Source organism: Phaethon aethereus (genome assembly GCF_964289735.1).
Source record: "Phaethon aethereus genome assembly, chromosome: 23".
NCBI classification, from domain to species: Eukaryota; Metazoa; Chordata; class Aves; order Phaethontiformes; family Phaethontidae; genus Phaethon; species Phaethon aethereus.
The window spans coordinates 7,372,137-7,390,339 of NC_138599.1; the positions used below are offsets into that span (position 1 = coordinate 7,372,137).

General features: G+C 59.9%; 1 protein-coding gene across 2 annotated transcripts; it reads left to right on the plus strand.

Moving 5' to 3' along the window:
- The first annotated feature begins 353 nt into the window (after positions 1–353).
- On the plus strand, positions 354–8,093 carry CHEK1 (checkpoint kinase 1). 2 transcript variants are annotated; one of them, XM_082009977.1, is made up of 12 exons: positions 354–445; positions 948–1,171; positions 1,282–1,346; positions 1,420–1,489; positions 1,593–1,781; positions 2,933–3,037; positions 3,112–3,207; positions 3,279–3,387; positions 4,289–4,463; positions 5,389–5,520; positions 5,629–5,730; positions 6,864–8,093. In XM_082009977.1, the coding sequence occupies exons 1-12, from the start codon at positions 381–383 to the stop codon at positions 6,957–6,959; spliced, it is 1,428 nt and encodes a 475-aa protein (XP_081866103.1). In that variant the 5' UTR covers positions 354–380; the 3' UTR covers positions 6,960–8,093. The 2 variants fall into 2 exon arrangements, with proteins under 2 accessions (XP_081866103.1, XP_081866104.1); XM_082009978.1 differs by lacking the exon at positions 5,629–5,730.
- The last annotated feature ends 10,110 nt before the right edge of the window (positions 8,094–18,203 follow it).

An 18,203-nucleotide genomic window follows, 5' to 3' on the forward strand; every position in this document is an offset into this window, starting at 1 on the left:
GTTTTTTTATATACACACACGGAGCAGTCGCCAAATCGGAAATAACGGCTTTAACCGGGGGTTGATTAATGGGCAATTACAAATAATAATAATTAAAAAAAAAAAAACACAAAAAAACCCAAAAAAAAAAACCCACAAAGAACAAACAAAACCAAAACACGCGCTTTTTGGTGGAGTGGTTTTTCGCCGATTCCTCCGAGCCCCGGGAGCCGCTTTTAATCCCTTTGGGTTGTACAACCTGGCCGGGAGGGGCGGGGCGAGGCGGGGCGGGGCCGGCGGCGTCGGGGGGCGGGGCCCGGGCCTCCTGCGCGCGCAGGGCGGGGCGGGGCGCGGCGGCGCCGGCGGGAAGGGGCGGCGTGGCGGGAACGGCGCGGCCGGGCATGGCGGTGCCGTTCGTGGAGGACTGGGACCTGGTGCAGACGCTGGGCGAGGGCGCCTACGGGGAGTGAGTGCGGGGGCGGCGGGGGCGGCGGCGCCGGGGCGCGGCTCCCGCACGCCCACTGACCCCCGCCCCTCGCCTGCCCTTTGCACAGCAGCGCGACCCCCGGAGCTGCCCCGTGGGCGAGCGGCTTGCACACCCGCCGGGCACCCTCTCTGTCCCCGCTGCTTGTCCTTTGCTTGCCCGCTGCATGTCCCTTGCGTGCCCGCTGCATGTCCCTTGCGTGCCTGCTGCTTGGCCTTTGCATGCCCCTTATGTGGCCGCTGCTTGGCCCATGCGTGGCCTTTATGTGGCCGCTGCTTGCCAGCTGCGTGCCCCTTGCTCGCTGCTTGGCTATCACGTGCCTGCTGCAATGGCCGTTGCATGCCCTGTGCGTGCCCACTGCTCGCCCATTGCGCGACTGCTGCCCGCATCCCCTGCCTGTTCCCTGCCCGCTGCCTGTCCCCCCGCAGCATTTCGTGCCTGTTTTGTACCCGCTGTGCACCCCCTGACCCGCCGCCCACCCCAGGGTGCAGCTGGCTGTCAACCGCCGCACCGAGGAAGCCGTGGCCGTGAAAATCGTGGACATGAAGCGAGCGGCCGACTGCCCGGAGAACATCAAGAAGGAAATCTGCATCAACAAGATGCTCAACCACGAGAACGTCGTCAAATTTTACGGGCACCGGCGGGAAGGCGCCACGCAGTACCTCTTCCTGGAGTACTGCAGCGGCGGCGAGCTCTTCGACCGCATCGGTACGCCCGCTTCAAAATCCCTTTTATTTCATATCAAACGATGCAATAAAAAATTAATCCCTAAAAGGTCGAGAATTGCTTTTCCCCTTCTTATTCCCATCTTGGCGCAGAGCCGGATATCGGGATGCCGGAGCCGGAGGCGCAGCGTTTCTTCCAGCAGCTGATCGCCGGCGTGGTGAGTGTGGCGGCGGTGCTGGCGACGCCGGCGATGGTCTCCGCGCGGCGCTGACCCTCCTCTCCCTCCCCAGGTCTATCTGCACAGCATCGGCATCACCCACCGCGACCTGAAGCCGGAGAACCTGCTGCTGGACGAGCGAGGTCGGGGCGGGCAGCGGGGGGGGGTTGCCCGGCGCATCCCTCTCTGTCCCCCGTTTAGTTTTTAGTTTCTAATTTGAATTTTTTAATTTGAATTTGGGCCCAGATAACCTGAAAATCTCCGATTTTGGCTTGGCCACCGTCTTCAAGCACAACGGCCGGGAGCGGCTGCTCAACAAGATGTGCGGCACCCTGCCCTACGTGGCCCCCGAATTGCTGCGGCGCCCCGAGTTCAGGGCCGAGCCCGTCGACGTCTGGGCTTGCGGCGTGGTGCTGACCGCCATGCTGGCCGGAGGTGGGCCGCCTGCGATCTGTAGGGGGACCTATAGAATGCATAAGGTGGGGGGACGTATGACAGGCTCAAGGGACATATGTGAAATGCAGAGGGAGGGGGGTGTGGAGGGCGTTTGGGGGTGTCGGAGGCGTGGAGGGGGCAAATCTGAGACATAGGGGGGGTGTACGTATAGAATACATAGGGGAGGCGCATGGAGTGCGGGGGGGGAGGTATGAGATGCACAAGGGAGAAATGCGTGGAGGGGGACGTACAAGGTGTGCAGCAGGGGCATATGAAATGCCTAAGGGGAGGTATGGGAGGCATAGGGGGGGAGAAGATGCGGAAGGGGAATGCCTGAGATGTGACGGGGGGCATATGAGATGCATAGGGGGGTATGGAATGCACGGGGCGGACACGTGAGATGCAGCATCTGGCACAGAGCAGAAATGCCGGGCACAGGAAATCACTGCGGTGTCGTAGTCGGTGCTGCTGTGTGCTTGTGCACGCTGCTGGGCTTTGCACGCTGCAGGGGCTTTGCACGCTGCAGGGCTTTGCACGCTGCGGGGTCTTTGCACGCTGCTGGGTCTTTGCACACTGCAGGGTATTTGCACGCTGCAGGGGCTTTGCACGCTGCTGGGCTTTGCACGCTGCAGGGTCTTTGCACACTGCAGGGTATTTGCACGCTGCGGGGTCTTTGCACGCTGCTGGGCTTTGCACACTGCAGGGTCTTTGCACGCTGCAGGGCTTTGCACGCTGCTGGGCTTTGCACGCTGCGGGGTCTTTGCACGCTGCTGGGCTTTGCACGCTGCAGGGGCTTTGCACACTGCAGGGTATTTGCACGCTGCTGGGCTTTGCACGCTGCAGGGTATTTGCACGCTGCTGGGCTTTGCACGCTGCTGGGCTTTGCACGCTGCGGGACTTTGCACGCTGCAGGGCTTTGCACGCTGCGGGACTTTGCACGCCACAGAGCTTTGGCACGTCGCAACACCTTTACACGCGGCGTCCCTTCGCACGTTGCCCCCTTTTAAAACCACACGGAGCCGGTTTTTATTACTCCTCCTTGCAAAAACTCTCCGTGAAGTCCTGCTGCGCTGCCTGCGTGGCTGCGCGCTCCCGTCCCCGCGGTCCCGCTGCCCCGGCGCAGTGACGCGGCGGGTTTTCCCCGCCAGCAGAGCTGCCCTGGGACCAGCCCAGCGACAGCTGCCAGGAGTACAGCGACTGGAAGGAGAGGAAAACCTACCTCCCGCCTTGGAAGAAGATCGATTCGGCACCCTTGGGTAAGCAACCGGCAGCCGGCGGCACCCGAAGCCGCGCCGGCGATCGCCATTTCCCCCCTCCCCGCCTCCCCCAGCTTTGCTGCACAAGATCCTGACGGAGAGCCCGGCGGCGAGGATCACCATCCCCGACATCAAGAAGGACCGGTGGTACAGCAAACCCCTGAAAAAGGGTAAGGGGCCGCTGGGGAGCGCGCTCGCCCCCCAGGTTTGGGGGGTCACTGGGTGCCTCGTCCCTTTGCAGGTGTCAAGCGGGCTCGCGTGTCCTCGGGGGGGGTCTCCGACTCCCCCGGCGGCTTCTCCAAGCACGTCCGATCCGACATGGACTTCTCGCCCGTGAAGGGCGCGCTCGGGTGAGCCTCCGGTTCCCTTTGCGCCCCGCTCCGCGCGCTCCGGCCTGCAGGCGCGCGCTCGGGCCACGCAGGTCGCCTTGTTGCTGGTTGTGCTGCTGGGGTTCGTCGCGCCTGCGCAAGCAGGAGCTTTCCTGCCTGTTTGCACGCTTGGGGCTTTGCACGCTTGGGGCTTTGCACGCTGCAGGGCTTTGCACGCTGCGGGGCTTTGCACACTGCGGAGCTTTGCACACCGCGGGGCTTTGCACGCTGCGGGGCTTTGCACGCTGCAGGGCTTTGCACGCTGCAGGGCTTTGCACGCCGCGGAGCTTTGCACACCGCGGGGCTTTGCACGCTGCGGGGCTTTGCACGCTGCGGGGCTTTGCACACTGCGGAGCTTTGCACGCTGCGGGGCTTTGCACGCTGCGGGGCTTTGCACGCTGCGGAGCTTTGCACACCGCGGGGCTTTGCACGCTGCAGAGCTTTGCACGCTGCGGGGCTTTGCACACTGCAAGGCTTTGCACGCTTGGGGCTTTGCACGCTTGGGGCTTTGCACACTGCGGGGCTTTGCACGCTGCGGGGCTTTGCACACTGCAAGGCTTTGCACGCTTGGGGCTTTGCACGCTTGGGGCTTTGCGCAGTGCGGGGCTTTGCACACTTGGGGCTTTGCACGCTTGGGGCTTTGCGCAGTGCAAGGCTTTGCACACTTGGGGCTTTCCCCGTGTTTTCCCTGGGAGGTGCTTTGGTGGAAGCCGGCGCGGTGCATGCACGAGCCCGTGTTTACCCGGCTTGCGCCCGCAGCAGAAAATCCCGCAAAATCCCAACGCGGCGCAATTCCCACGCTCGAACACCCCCGCGCTCCCCGTCCTCGCCACCTCTCCTTCCCGGTAGCGTCCCTGACGCCCCGTCTCCCCTTGCCTTGCAGCGAGGAGCGGGCGAGCTACTCCACGTCGCAGCCGGAGCCCGGCACCGGCGGCGCGCTCTGGGACGGCGCGGCGGCCATCGACAAGCTGGTGCAGGGCATCAGCTTCTCCCAGCCCGCCTGCCCCGAGCACATGCTGGTGAACAGCCAGCTCCTCGGCACCCCGGGCTCCTCCCAGGTATACCCGGGGCGGTATTCGGGTGTTGCTGCGTCGGGGCGCGACGCTGCGGCCTCGGGGACGCGGCTTCGCCGCGTTTTGCGTCTCGGGGCGCAGCTTTGCGAGGTTTATCATCTCATTTGCAGTGTTTGGGGCGCAGCTTTGCAGGATATATAATATTAGGGAGCAACTCTGCAAAATTGGGGGTGCGGCTTTGCCATATTTATCGTCTTGGGATGCGACTTTGCAGTGTTTTTAGTATCAGGATGCAACCTCGCAGCGTTCGGGGCGCAACTTTGCAGCGTTTATAATACCAGGATGCAACTTTGCAATGTTGGGGTGCGGCTTTGCATCTGATTTACAATATCAGGGTGCAAATTTGCACTACTTGTAAGATTTGGGGTGCAACTCTGCGTTACATACATGACCCCAAGGAGCAGCTTTGCGCTATATATAATATCGGGGAGCGACTGTGCAACGTCGCAGATGCGGCTTCGCGGCGTTTATCGTCTCGGGGTGCGACTTTGCATCACGTATAGCATCAGGATGCAGCTTTGCGATGTTCGGGGTGCACCTCTGCAGCATTTGGGGTGCACCTCTGCAGCATTTGGGGTGCAGCTTTGCATCCGATGGATAACGTGGGGGTCCGGCTTTGCCGTATTTGTTACGTTTGCAATGCAACTTTGCATTTTCTATATAATATTGAGGAGCAACTTTGCAATATTTGCAGTGCTGGGGAGCAGCTTTGCGATGGGGGGGGTGCTGCTTTGCGGTATTTGTGATATTTGGGGTGCAGCTTCGCGGTGTTTCTCGTGCGGCTTTGCGACGCGGAGGTGCAGCCGCCCGTCAGAGCGTGCGGCTTCGCAATATTTACCCTCTTGGCACGGGTTTTGCGGGGCTGGGGCTGCGACTTCGCGGGGTTTGTGACCGGTTTTGGGGCCGGCAGAGCCCGTGGCAGCGGCTGGTGAAGCGGATGACGCGCTTCTTCACCAAACTGGACGCCGACGGCTCTTACCGCGCCCTGAAGGAGGCCTGTGAGAAGATGGGGTACGGCTGGAAGAAGAGCTGCACGAACCAGGTAGGGATCGGGGTGCAAAACCCTGGGGCGGGGACCCCCCCCCGGCATTTTCTGCAGGTGCAGATTATTTGCACCTGCAAATAATCGGGGACCCCCCCTTTGCTGCAGGTCACCATCTCGACCACGGACAGGAGGAACAACAAACTCATCTTCAAGGTGAACCTGGTGGAGATGGAGAGCAAGATTTTGGTGGATTTTCGCCTCTCCAAGGTGAGCGGGGGGTCAGGGTGGGCGCAAGGTGCTGCGAAATGGGCGCAAGGTGCTGCGAAATGGGCGCAAGGCAGTGCCTGGTGGGTGCAAGGTGGTGCAAAGTGGTGCAAGGCAGTGTAAAGGGGTGCAAGGCGTGCAGAGCAATGCAAGGTGGGTGCAAGGTGGGCGCAAGGTGATGCAAGGTGGGTGCAAGGTGGGCGCAAGGTGGGTGCGAGGTGGGTGCGAGGTGGGTGCGAGGTGGGTGCGAGGTGGGTGCGAGGTGGGTGCAAGGTGGGTTCGAGGTGGGTGCAAGGTGGGCGCGAGGTGGGCGCGAGGTGGGTGCAAGGTGATGCAAGGTGGGCGCAAGGTGGGCGCGAGGTGGGTGCGAGGTGGGTGCGAGGTGGGTGCAAGGTGGGCGCAAGGTGATGCAAGGTGGGCGCAAGGTGGGTGCAAGGTGGGCGCAAGGTGGGTGCAAGGTGGGTGCAAGGTGGGTGCAAGGTGGGCGCAAGGTGGGCGCAAGGTGATGCAAGGCGGGTGCAAGGTGGGCGCAAGGTGGGCGCGAGGTGGGCGCAAGGTGATGCGAGGTGGGTGCGAGGTGGGCGCAAGGTGATGCGAGGTGGGTGCAAGGTGGGCGCAAGGTGGGTGCAAGGTGGGTGCAAGGTGATGCAAGGTGGGTGCGAGGTGGGTGCGAGGTGGGTGCAAGGTGATGCAAGGTGGGTGCAAGGTGGGTGCAAGGTGGGTGCAAGGTGGGCGCGAGGTGGGTGCAAGGTGGGTGCAAGGTGATGCAAGGTGGGCGCGAGGTGGGTGCAAGGTGATGCAAGGTGGGTGCAAGGTGGGTGCAAGGTGGGTGCAAGGTGATGAAAGGTGGGTGCAAGGTGGGTGCAAGGTGGGTGCAAGGTGATGAAAGGTGGGTGCAAGGTGGGTGCAAGGTGATGCAAGGTGGGCGCGAGGTGGGTGCAAGGTGATGCAAGGTGGGTGCAAGGTGGGCGCAAGGTGGGCGCGAGGTGGGCGCAAGGTGGGCGCGAGGTGGGCGCAAGGTGATGCAAGGTGGGTGCGAGGTGGGTGCGAGGTGGGTGCGAGGTGGGTGCGAGGTGGGTGCGAGACGACGCATGGCAGGTGCAGGGCGATGCAAACCCCTGCCTGTCCCCGTGCAGGGCGACGGCCTGGAATTCAAGAGACATTTCCTGAAAATAAAGGGCAAGCTCAGCGACATCGTCAGCACCCAGAAGGTCTGGCTGCCCACCACCTGAGCCCCCCGCACCCCACCTATCATCCTCTTCCTCCTCCTCTTCCTCCTCTTCCTCCTGGAGGGGCTCCCGCGGCAGCACCCGGACGCCGCGGAGGCGACCGACCGCGCGCTTCAGATTTTAAAGGTTCAATAAAGCCCTGGGGGGGACAAGGAGATGCCGCCTGCTGCCGGGGGGGCGGGGGGTGTCCCATCCTGCCCCGCCAGCGGTGCTGGGCTGGCCTGGCCTGATGGGTGCTGGCGGGGAGGGCGGCACCCCGACGCAAACCGGGAGCCCGGGGGTGCTCCGCCACCTGGCCGTTAAAAAAGGCGTTAAATAAAAAATAGCGATTAGGGATCGATATCCCCCCCCCCAGCTTATTTTCACCCCAAAAGGGCACCGACAGCGTTTGCCTCGTTACCCTAATTAACGCTGCTCGGTCCAGCCCAGCCCCTATTTTCTGCCATATCGTGGGGGGTGGTTTGGGTGCTTTTTTTTTTTTTCCTTTAATTTTGGGGAGATCTCAACAAGCACAGCGACTTGTTCACTCTGAAGCCTACTGATGTCATTCACACTGAAACCCACGGCTGTCCTTCGTGCTGAAACGAACAGATGTTGTTCACTCTGAAACCTACTGATGGCACAGCGTTGCTCAGCCAGCATAAATGCCGCTCTGGGGTCTCCGCCGAGCCGTGTGGCCCTAAACCAGCCCGCTACACCCCCTCAGCGTTCGGGGGCTGACCCCCCTGCCCTGTCGCCCCCCTTCCTGCTTTGTCTCAGGGCAGTGGCTGCCCTCATTTTCCAACCTCTCTAATTGCTTCTTGGAAGGGCTAATGAGCCGAGAGCTGCCAGGGGTTGTTAGCGCTGGAGCGAGAAAGGAGAGCAGGGGATTAACCCCTTCTCCCCCACAAAAAGAGCATCCCAAAAAAAAAAACCCCACCCCGGGGTGCAAACCCCGGGACATCTCCGCAATTTCTCCCCAAAGCTGCATCAGCGTTTAATTACTGGGGTGGAAAACGCTCTTTTTACTTGTTTAACCCGTTTTTAGTATTTTTAACATCCCTTTCCCCGGCTTTTTTTTTTTTCTCCCCCCCCCCCCCGGTGGTAACCCCCGCCTCTCAGCGAAGCAATTAGCGGCGATTTTTTAATTGCATATTTATATTGCAGCCAGGGAGCGAGACCCCGGCAGCGGGCAAGGGGGAAGCAGGAAGACGCCGCCTCCGACCTTGTTTGCTTTTCAGCTGGGATTAAGCGCTTTTAATTGTCCCGGAGATCACAGATTGTGGCCGGGGGGGATAATTAGGCTGAATACAGGGTTTTCTGGTTCACTCCCCCCAGGAATTTATATTTCTAAGGGGGGAAAAGAAAAGATAAAAGCTTGGGGAATGCCTTGGGAATTAAGTTTTTTTGGGGTGGGTTGCGAGGCTGGACACAACTCGTTGCACGAGTGGGTCTCACCTTTGCAGACTGTGAGGGAAAAGCCTCCCCTTTAGCAACAAATTATTTTTTCACGTATTTTCTACTGAAAATGGGTTCTTGGGAGGGGGGGTCACGGCGCACGTGCCCCTCCCAGGGTGCTTCGGCAGAGGCCGGGCGCCGCTCGCGCTCCGCCTTGGTCTCGCGCGTGTAACCGGGCTGGATTATCCCACGGGAATTATTTTTAACCCCCGTTTGTAGGGGTTTTTTTTTTCTGCGCGGGGCGGAGGATTATTTTCTGCTTTTGGGGTCTGAGGGGGAATTGGGGGGGACACACACACACACACACACACAAAAGGTTTATTTTAAAATCTCGCCGGGGGAAAAGGCGGCCGCGCGGAGCCGGCGCCCTGAAAGCGCCCATTGTGCGGCCCGGCCGCGGACAAGGCGCGCTCAGAGAGGCACCGGCGCGTGCAAAATGCCTTAAACCAACATTAGCGCCGGCACGGGCGGCCGCGCCGGCCGGGGGCGGCTTCCCCCCCCCCCCCCAGCCCCATCACAAATTCATGGTGGCCCCGGCGGGCGCGGGATTTGGGACGCCGGGTTCGGGGCGCGGCGATGGGGGACGGAGGATGCGGGATGGAGGATGCGGGATGGAGGATGCGGCTGCGGGGCAGGATTTAGGACGTCGCCGCGGGATGGAGGATTCGGGACGGAGGGTTTGGGACGTGGATGCGGGACACGGGATGCGGATGCGGGACGGAGGATTTGGGATGTAGAGGCAGGATGCGGGACAGAGGATTTCAGATGCCGATACAGGATACAGGATTTGGGGTGGAGGATTTGGGATGCAGATATGGGATACAGGATTTGGGATGCAGATATGGGATGGAGGATTTGGGATGCAGATACAGGATACAGGATTTAGGATGGAGGATCCAGGATGCAGATGTGGGATGGAGGACTTGGGATGCAGATACGGGATACAGGATTTAGGATGGAGGATCCAGGATGCAGATGTGGGATGGAGGACTTGGGATGCAGATACAGGATACAGGATTTAGGATGGAGGATCCAGGATGCAGATGTGGGATGGAGGACTTGGGATGCAGATACAGGATACAGGATTTAGGATGGAGGATCCAGGATGCAGATGTGGGATGGAGGACTTGGGATGCAGATACGGGATACAGGATTTAGGATGGAGGATCCAGGATGCAGATGTGGGATGGAGGAGTTGGGATGCAGATACAGGATACAGGATTTAGGATGGAGGATCCAGGATGCAGATGTGGGACAGAGGATTTAGGGTGCAGGATTTAGGCTGCAGATGCATTTGGGATGCAGGATTCAGGATGCAAAGACAGGATTTAGGAAAAAAATAGAGGATTTAGGAAGCAGCGACAGGATTCAGGATGTGGGATGGAGGATTTAGGCTGCAGGCACCGGTTCCCAGATGGAGGATACAGAAGGCGGATGCAGAAGTGGGATTTAGGGGATGCAGAAGTGGGATTTAGGATGCAGGATTGGGGTTTCGGAGAGGGGAATGGAGGATTTAGGGTGCAGGAGCAGGTTTCCAGACACAGGACACATGACACGGATGCAGGACACGGGAGAGGGGCCACAGAAGCAGGATTTTGGGTGCAGATATGGGATGCAGGACGCGGGATGAAAGGGCGGACGCAGGCTTTGGGATGCAGACACAGAACACGGGATGGAGAAGCAGAGTTTGGGATGCAGAGGCGGGATACAGGACAGGTGACGTGGGAAATGGGATTTAAGATGCGGATGAAGGACGCCAGGTACAGGGCACGGGATGCAGAAGCGGGATTTGGGATGCAGGGGTGGGATTTAGGGTACGGACACGTGGGATATGCAGATGTGGGATGCGGGTGCAGGACAAGGGATGGTCCAGCCCCGGCCGCGCGCGGGGGTCTCGCGGCACCCCCAAAGATGGGGAGCGCGTGCAACGAGCTGGGAAATGCGAATTTCCAAGGGAAAACGATGGTTTCCGAATGCTGTACGGGGATTTCGCCGCTCGTCCCCCATCTGCGAGGCAGAGCCCGGCCGCGTGGCCACATCTGCCCACCAGATGTGCCGGGGCGGCGATTCGGGGAGGGGAGCGGAGCCGCCGCGGACGGGGAAGCCTCCGCGCTTCATCCCCGCGCGGGCCGGCAACGCCGCGCTCCCGCGTGACGCCTGCTCCGGGGAAACGCCTGGACCAGGGGCTGGATGGGGCCAGTCCCGCCTTGCAAATTATTTTAATTGCAATTAAGCTTCTGTCCTGTGGCTGGGAGCGGGGGGGTGATGGGGATGAGGCGCGGCCGGGGCGCGTCTATAGGGTTCGCAGCCCGGTATGGCCCAGCAAGGACCCGGGGCTGAGCTCAGAGGGGGTCCCCGGGTGGGGTGGGGTCCCCGGCGAGGCCGGTGGGACCATCGGGGTTTGCGGGCGCTCTGGGGGTCCTGGCAGCGGGGTGGGAGCGCGGGAAGCGGGAGGTGGGATGGGGATGCAGGACATGGGGTGCAAGAACGGGGATGCGGGGTGCAGCTCCGGGGTGCGAGAAGCGGGGTGCGTGGTGGCAGGGCGTGGGACGAAGGGTGCGGGTGCAGGTTTCGGGGTGCAGGTGTGGGTGCAGATGCCGCTCCAAGGGTGGCGATGCCCCGGTTTGGGCAGGGGAAAGCGGCAGAAACAGTTCCCCACCGGCTTTTTAGGGGCAAAATTGGAATTTTCCCTGCTAACATCAGCCTTTTTGGGGACGGGCAATCCGACAAGTTTGCTTCTTGGAGAAGCATTTCTATTTTCTGAGCTGCCCTGACCAGCTTGGTGTCTCCGGGGCAGCAAATATTAATTTAAGCAAAAAACCCAAAACCTAAAACCAGAGCGATTTCATCCAGAAACACCCAAATCCAACCTTTCCCTCCTTTCTCCTCAGCCCTTCCCACTGTGGAGGTGCGGAGGGGCTGGATTTTTTTAACTCGGGAGATGTTTTAGCTCTTGCAAAACCATTGCAGCAGCCTTGGGAAAGCAGCCACGTTAATAAAAGCAAAAATGCAGGGGAGTCTGTTAAGGAAAATCCTGGGGGAAAAAAAAAAAACAAACCTTCCAGAAAACATTGCGGGCAAGGTTGGCTTTTTCTTTGGGTTTTTTCCCCCTTTTTATTTCCCTGGAGGATGGTGCAAGGTGGGTTTTTGCCGCAGGTTTGGCCCCTGGATCCTCATGCCGACGGCACGGAGGAGTTTTGCAGCTGAAAACCGTGAATTTGCAGGTTAAAAGTGGGATTTTCAGGTTAAAACCTGCGACTATGCCCCAAAATCGGGGGATTGGCATCACGGATGCGCCCCGGCGGTGCCTCTCGCCCCGCAGGCGGGAGAGGGAGAAAAATGCTTTAAAAAGGTAAAAAAAGCTCCAAACCAGGCAGGCTGAGGTCATTTTTTTGGCGAGGAAGTCGGCTCCTTCGAAATGCCTCCGGGTCGGGTTTAATATCAGCAGAAACATTCTTGGGCAGGGCGGGGAGAAAGCGCCGCGTCTGCCATCAGGAGCGAACCCCAAAAGCACCAAAACTGCCCCCCAAAAACCCCAAACACCTTAAAAATCCCCAAAGCCCCCTCCAAAAAAACTCTCCGCTGCTTTGCGACCCGGAGCAAGCTGAGCACTGGCGGGGGGGGGGGGGGAACCAGCCCATGAAGGGGCAAAAATCCCCCCCGGGGCGCGGGGAACGGCCCTTTTAGCGGCTTTCGAGCATCATTCGGTCCCTGCCGGGATTTTTGGGGATGGGAGAGGAGCAAAGCGCGGGGGTCTGGCAGGGATAAGGCGTTTTTCCCCGTCGTTCTGGAGGGTTTTATCTGGTCGCTCCATTCCCTCCTCCGTTTAGCATCGCCGCGCCGGGCACCCACCAGCACCCCGCCCACGGGGCGCAGGGACCGTACCCCGCTGGAAAAGGTACCAAAAAGCGGGGGGAAACAGTGAAATTGGTTGGGTCCGACGTGCCTCGCTCGGAGGGCTGAGCGGCTCGGGGGCTTTTCGGCGCTTCGCCGCGAACCCTCGGCCGCCCTGCGAAGCTTTTTTGGCTTTTCCAGCAATTTAGCGCGTTAGGAGGGTTCTGGTTTGATTTTGCTAAACCTCACAAACCCGTAATAGAGGTTAAGGGGGGGGGGGGCAGGGAGATGCACTGGAAGGTTATTAAAAATAAAAAAGGTTTTTAAAAAAAAGTTTTTTCAGTTTTTTAAAAAGCTGCCGAAGAGGGAAAATGAGTTGGGGGCTGCAGCCGCGGCCCCGCGGCGCCTTGCCGCTCCATCCCGAGCTTCTTTCTCCCGAATCCCCTCGGTTTGGTCCTACGGCTGCAGTCCTTCCTGTGCCAAAGTCCTGCTCGCGACCCCCCGGAGCGCTCCCCGACATTTTCCCCAGCCCAGCACCCACAGGTGCCCCGAGCCGCCCCGGTACAGGCGCAGGGCTCTGGGAGGGTGGCACCGGCCCCCTCGGGTGCAGGATTCGGGGCGGACTCTGCGCTGTGGGGTTGCTCCATCTCTGGGCGGTGCGGGAGGGACCCAGCAGCGACGTCTCCTCCGGGCAGCAGCGCTCGAGGTGCTGCAGGGCCCTGCAGCGACGCTTGCAGCATGCAGCGACGTTTGCAGTGCGTGAGGATGTTTGCAGCATGGTGGGATGCTTGCAGGATGCAGCAACGCTTGCAGCATGCAGGGATGCTTGCAGTGCATGAGGATGCTTGCAGCATGGTGGGATGCTTGCAGGATGCAGCAGTGCTTGCAACACGCAGGGATGCTTGCAGCGTGCAGGGATGCTCACAACAGGGACGTTTGCAGCATGCAGGGATGTTTGCAGTGCATGAGGATGTTTGCAGTGCGTGAGGATGCTTGCAGTGCGTGAGGATGCTTGCAGCATGGTGGGATGCTTGCAGGATGCAGCAACGCTTGCAACACGCAGGGATGTTTGCAGCGTGCAGGGATGCTCACAACACCAAGATGTTTGCAACGTGCAGGGACGTTTGCAGCATGCAGCGACGTTTGCAGTGCATGAGGATGTTTGCAGTGCGTGAGGATGCTTGCAGCACGGTGGGATGCTTGCAGGACGCAGCAGTGCTTGCAACACGCAGGGATGCTTGCAGCGTGCAGGGATATTTACAGCATGCCAGGCTGTTTGCAGCAGCGTGCAGGGATGCAGCAACACGCAGGGACGCTTGCAGCACGTGGGGATGCTGGCGGGATGCGGGGATCCTCGCAGCACAGCGGGACGCACGAAGCCGCTTTGCAGCAGCCGGGGACACCCGCAGCAGCTTTTCAGGCTTTCCGTGCCTCAGTTTCCCCTTCCCCCAGAGCGAGCACAGCACGAGGGCCTGCCGGTTTGCTCGGGACGCGGCGGCGCTGGGAAACCCGGCCGCGCCGCGGCAGCGTGGCGGGCGGCTTCGCGTTCGGTGCTTGGAGGGCGGCCAGCGGGAGCGCGGCGGGCCCGCTGCTCGCCAGATGCGATAAGGAAAGGTTCAGCCGAGGCTGGAAAAAGAAAGAAAAAGGGGTGGGGGGAAAGGGTAAAAAAAAAAAAAAAAAAAAAAAGCAAAGCAAATTCCTTGGCAAATCAAAGCGAAATGCTCGCGGAGCGAGCGCACGGCCTTGCATCCAGCCGTCCGTCTTGATAAGGGGCTCCAGGGAGGAGGAAGAGGAGGAGGAGGAGGCAGCGAGACGGTGCCGGGGACCTGCCAGCAGTTGCGCTTCGTAGCTGGAACCCAGCAGATTTCCCACCGCTGGGTGACAAGGGGACGCGAGCCGGCGTGCCTCGGTTTCCCCACCCTGCGCACGCACGGAGCGGGGGAAAGGGGGTTAAAACCGTGCGGGTAAAACGCCTTGGAGGGGTTAAACGGGGCGATTTTCTGCCGGGTTTTATCCAAAACATATGTTTTCGCCACTATTCGAGTTATCTGGGATATTTCCTGCGTGTTTGCTCCTATGGCAACCAGCCCAGCATGAAAGACCTATTTACTGGGCCTGGGGATAAGGAACGGCCATATGGTGTCAATTTGGAAGGCGCTCCATCCCCTCCGCCTGTCTCCTGTTCTCCCTCCGCCATGGCCTTGGCCCCTCCGGGGGTGTCCACCACGAGCCGCGTCCAGCCGGGGTTGGGGTTGGGTGCTGTTGGCAAGGTGATGCGGTGGGTTGGGTTTGGGGAGCTTGGAGAAGGTGGTGATGGGCTCCAGCAGCGGTCTGAGGTCCTTCAGGATAGGGGTGGAGAGAAGGTATCTGCGGCATCAGTCTGAGGTCCTTCAGGGAGACAGGGATGGAGACAAGATACCTGCAGCATCAGTCTGAAGTCCATTAGGGAGCTAGTCATGGAGACAAGGTGCCTGCAACGTTGACCTGGGATCCATCAGGAAGCTGGGGATGGAGACAAGGTGCCTGCAACGTTGACCTGGGATCCATCAGGAAGCTGGGGATGGAGACAACGTACCTGCAACGTTGACCTGGGATCCATCAGGAAGCTAGGGATGGAGACAAGGTACCTGCAACATTGGTCTGAGGTCCTTCAGGGAGATAAGGATGGAGACAAGGAACTTAAAACATTGGTTTGAGGTCTAGCCAAGACACTGGGCTGGAGATGAGGTTTGGGACAAGCTAAAGACAGCATAGCTCTGAGGTCCAACCAGGAGGTAAGGCTGGAAGCTGGGCCAGAGACAAGCTACCTGCAATGTAGATTCAGGGTCCATTCAGGAGATGGGGCTGGAAACAGCAGGGAGAAGCTACCTATGCTGCTCTGAGGTCCACCCAGGAGATGAGGTTTGGAATAGGACTGGAGATAAGCTATGTGCAACACCGGTCAGAGGTTCATCCAGCTTATGGGCCTGGAGACATGACCAGGGGGAAGCTATCTACAACATCACCCTGAGGTCCATCCAGGAGACATGGCTGGAGACAAACTACCTGCAACATCACCCTGAGGTCCATCCAGGAAACAAAGCTGAGGACAAGCTACCTGCATCATGGGTCCAAGGTCCATCCAGGAAACAAGGCTGAGGACAAGCTACCTGCATCATGGCTCCAAAGTCCATCCAGGAAACAAGGCTGAGGACAAGCTACCTGCATCATGGCTCCAAAGTCCATCCAGGAAACAAGGCTGAGGACAAGCTACCTGCATCATGGCTCCAAGGTCCATCCAGGAGACAGGGTTGGAGACAACCTACAGCGAGGCTCGGCCCAGCCCTGGCCTGGGGCAGAAGGGTGCTGGGGAGGTCCCAGGGGCCATGAAGACCTCTTATCACCCCCAAAACCTGCCATGGGGGTGCAGCGAGGTCTGTCCCACCCCGAGCAGGTCCAGGCTCCTCTCGGAAGCAACCCCAATGCCCTGAGAAACCCGACAAATGGTGCATGGGGCCGTTCTTTGCTCCTTCCTAAAGACTGGGACAATTTTTGGACCCAGTGCCAGAGCGGCTCCACAGGGTTAAGTGACCAAAATACAGGAAAATGGGGCCAAAATGTCCTCTAGCCTACTGTAAAAAAAAAATTAAAGAAAAAAGAGCATTTTCTAATAGTCCTTTTTGTTGTTGTTGTTGTCGCTGGGCGTTTGCTGCAGGGAGAGATGATACAGCCGGGCAGGACCAGGCACGGCGCGGGACAGGGGATTTTGGGAATGATTCACTCCCAAAGCCTCCCGCAGAGGTATTTCTGATGAAAAAAAGCCAGAATAGATTGATTTTTTTTTTTAAGAAAAAAGTTGTACTACAGAAGTGATCCTTCGCACCAGCCCTGCCATTTTTCTTTTTAATAAGAACAAAAAAAAAAAAAAAAAAAGGCTTTCAGCCAAAATAAACCTTTGCTATGAAAATGTGCGTTTGGGTCAAAAAGCCACTTTTCAGCGGCGGAAAAATAAACCAACAAAAAAAACCTGTCCAAGCCCTGAAGTGGCGGGTTGGCAAAGCTCACGGGGAGATATGTCTGCTACGGAGCCAACAGCTCTTCTCCTCCTCTCCTCCTGCTCCTCCTCTCCTTCTTCTCCTACTTCTCCTCTTCTTCTCCCCCTTCCACCTCTCCTCCTCCTTCTTCTCCTCCCTCTCCTTCTTCTATTCTCCTCCTCCTCCTCTCCTCCTTCTCCTCTTCCTTCTCCTCCTCTCCTCCTTCTCCTCCTTCTCCTCTTCCTCTTCCTCTCCTTGTCCTTCTCCTCCTCGTCCTCCTTCCCTCTCCTTCTGTTGTCTCATCTTGTCTTGTCTCTTCTCTCTTCATCTTCTCTCTTCTCATCATCTTTGTCTTCTTATCTTGCCCCTTCTCAACTCTTCATCTTCTCTTCACCTTCTTCGTCTTCTTCCCAGCCAATGCCACCCGACTCCACCTCCACCGTCAAGGGTCGGGGGGCACCAGGCAGCCGGCTGGCACCTGCTGTCCCCTTCCCAAAAGGGACCCCCCAGACTTTCCCTCCCTGGAGACCCTCGGGTGTCGATGGGCAATGGGGGCAGCCCGGGGTGCTGGTCTGGCCCCACGGGGGGAGCGGGACGGCGAGATGAGGCGTCTGCTGGGGACAGGACGGGGTGACGGGGACCGGGGTGAGGTACCCAGTGGGGACTGGGACAAGGTACCTGCTGGGAATGGGGACAAGGTGATGGGCACTGGGATGAGGGACCTGATGGGGTGCTGGGATGGGGTGCTGGTGTCCAGGACGAGGTGATGGGCACTGGGATGAGGGACCTGATGGGTGCTGGGGTCCAGGACGAGGTGATGGGCACTGGGATGAGGGGCCTGATGGGTGCTGGGATGGGGTGCTGGGGTCCAGGATGAGGTGATGGGCACTGGGATGAGGGGCCTGATGGGTGCTGGGGACCAGGACGAGGTGATGGGCACTGGGATGAGAGGCCCGATGGGTGCTGGGATGGGGTGCTGGGGACCAGGACGAGGTGATGGGCACTGGGATGAGGGACCTGATGGGGTGCTGGGATGGGGTGCTGGTGTCCAGGACGAGGTGATGGGCACTGGGATGAGGGACCTGATGGGTGCTGGGATGGGGTGCTGGGGTCCAGGACGAGGTGATGGGCACTGGGATGAGGGGCCTGATGGGTGCTGGGATGGGGTGCTGGGGTCCAGGATGAGGTGATGGGCACTGGGATGAGGGGCCTGATGGGTGCTGGGGACCAGGACGAGGTGATGGGCACTGGGATGAGGGGCCTGATGGGTGCTGGGGACCAGGACGAGGTGATGGGCACTGGGATGAGGGGCCTGATGGGTGCTGGGATGGGGTGCTGGGGTCCAGGATGAGGTGATGGGCACTGGGATGAGGGGCCTGATGGGTGCCAGGATCGGGTGCTGGGGACCAGGACGAGGTGATGGGCACTGGGATGAGAGGCCTGATGGGTGCTGGGATGGGGTGCTGAGGACCAGGACGAGGAACCGGCCGGAGCCCCGCAGGGGGTGACAGTGACCAGTCCGTGGCGATGGGGAACATCTCCCACCCTCAGCCACCCCACACCAACCCTGCGCTCTGCACCCACAGCCTTCCCTCTCCCCGAACCGGCGGCAGGGTCGGGGAAGAGCACGGTCCGCACCTCGCTCACCCCAAAAGACGCCGCGGTGCTGCCGGCCGGCTCCCGCGGGGTCGGGAGCGCCGCGGGCCGGAGCGCGGGGAGCTGCCGGCTCGGCGCCGGGGCCTCGCTCCCACGGGCGGATGAAAGGCTCCCTGTGCAAACGGCATTCGCCGCGCTGCGAAGGCTCATTCCCGATCGGTCACGCTCCGAGGCGCAGCTGCAAACCCCCCTCCGGGAGCCCGGGATGCTCCGGGGGCTTTGTTCGGAGCAGCCCCGCTTCCCGGGGGAAGCGTGACGAGACGATGGGATTACGGGGCAGAAGTTTAAAAAAAGAAAAAAAAAAAAA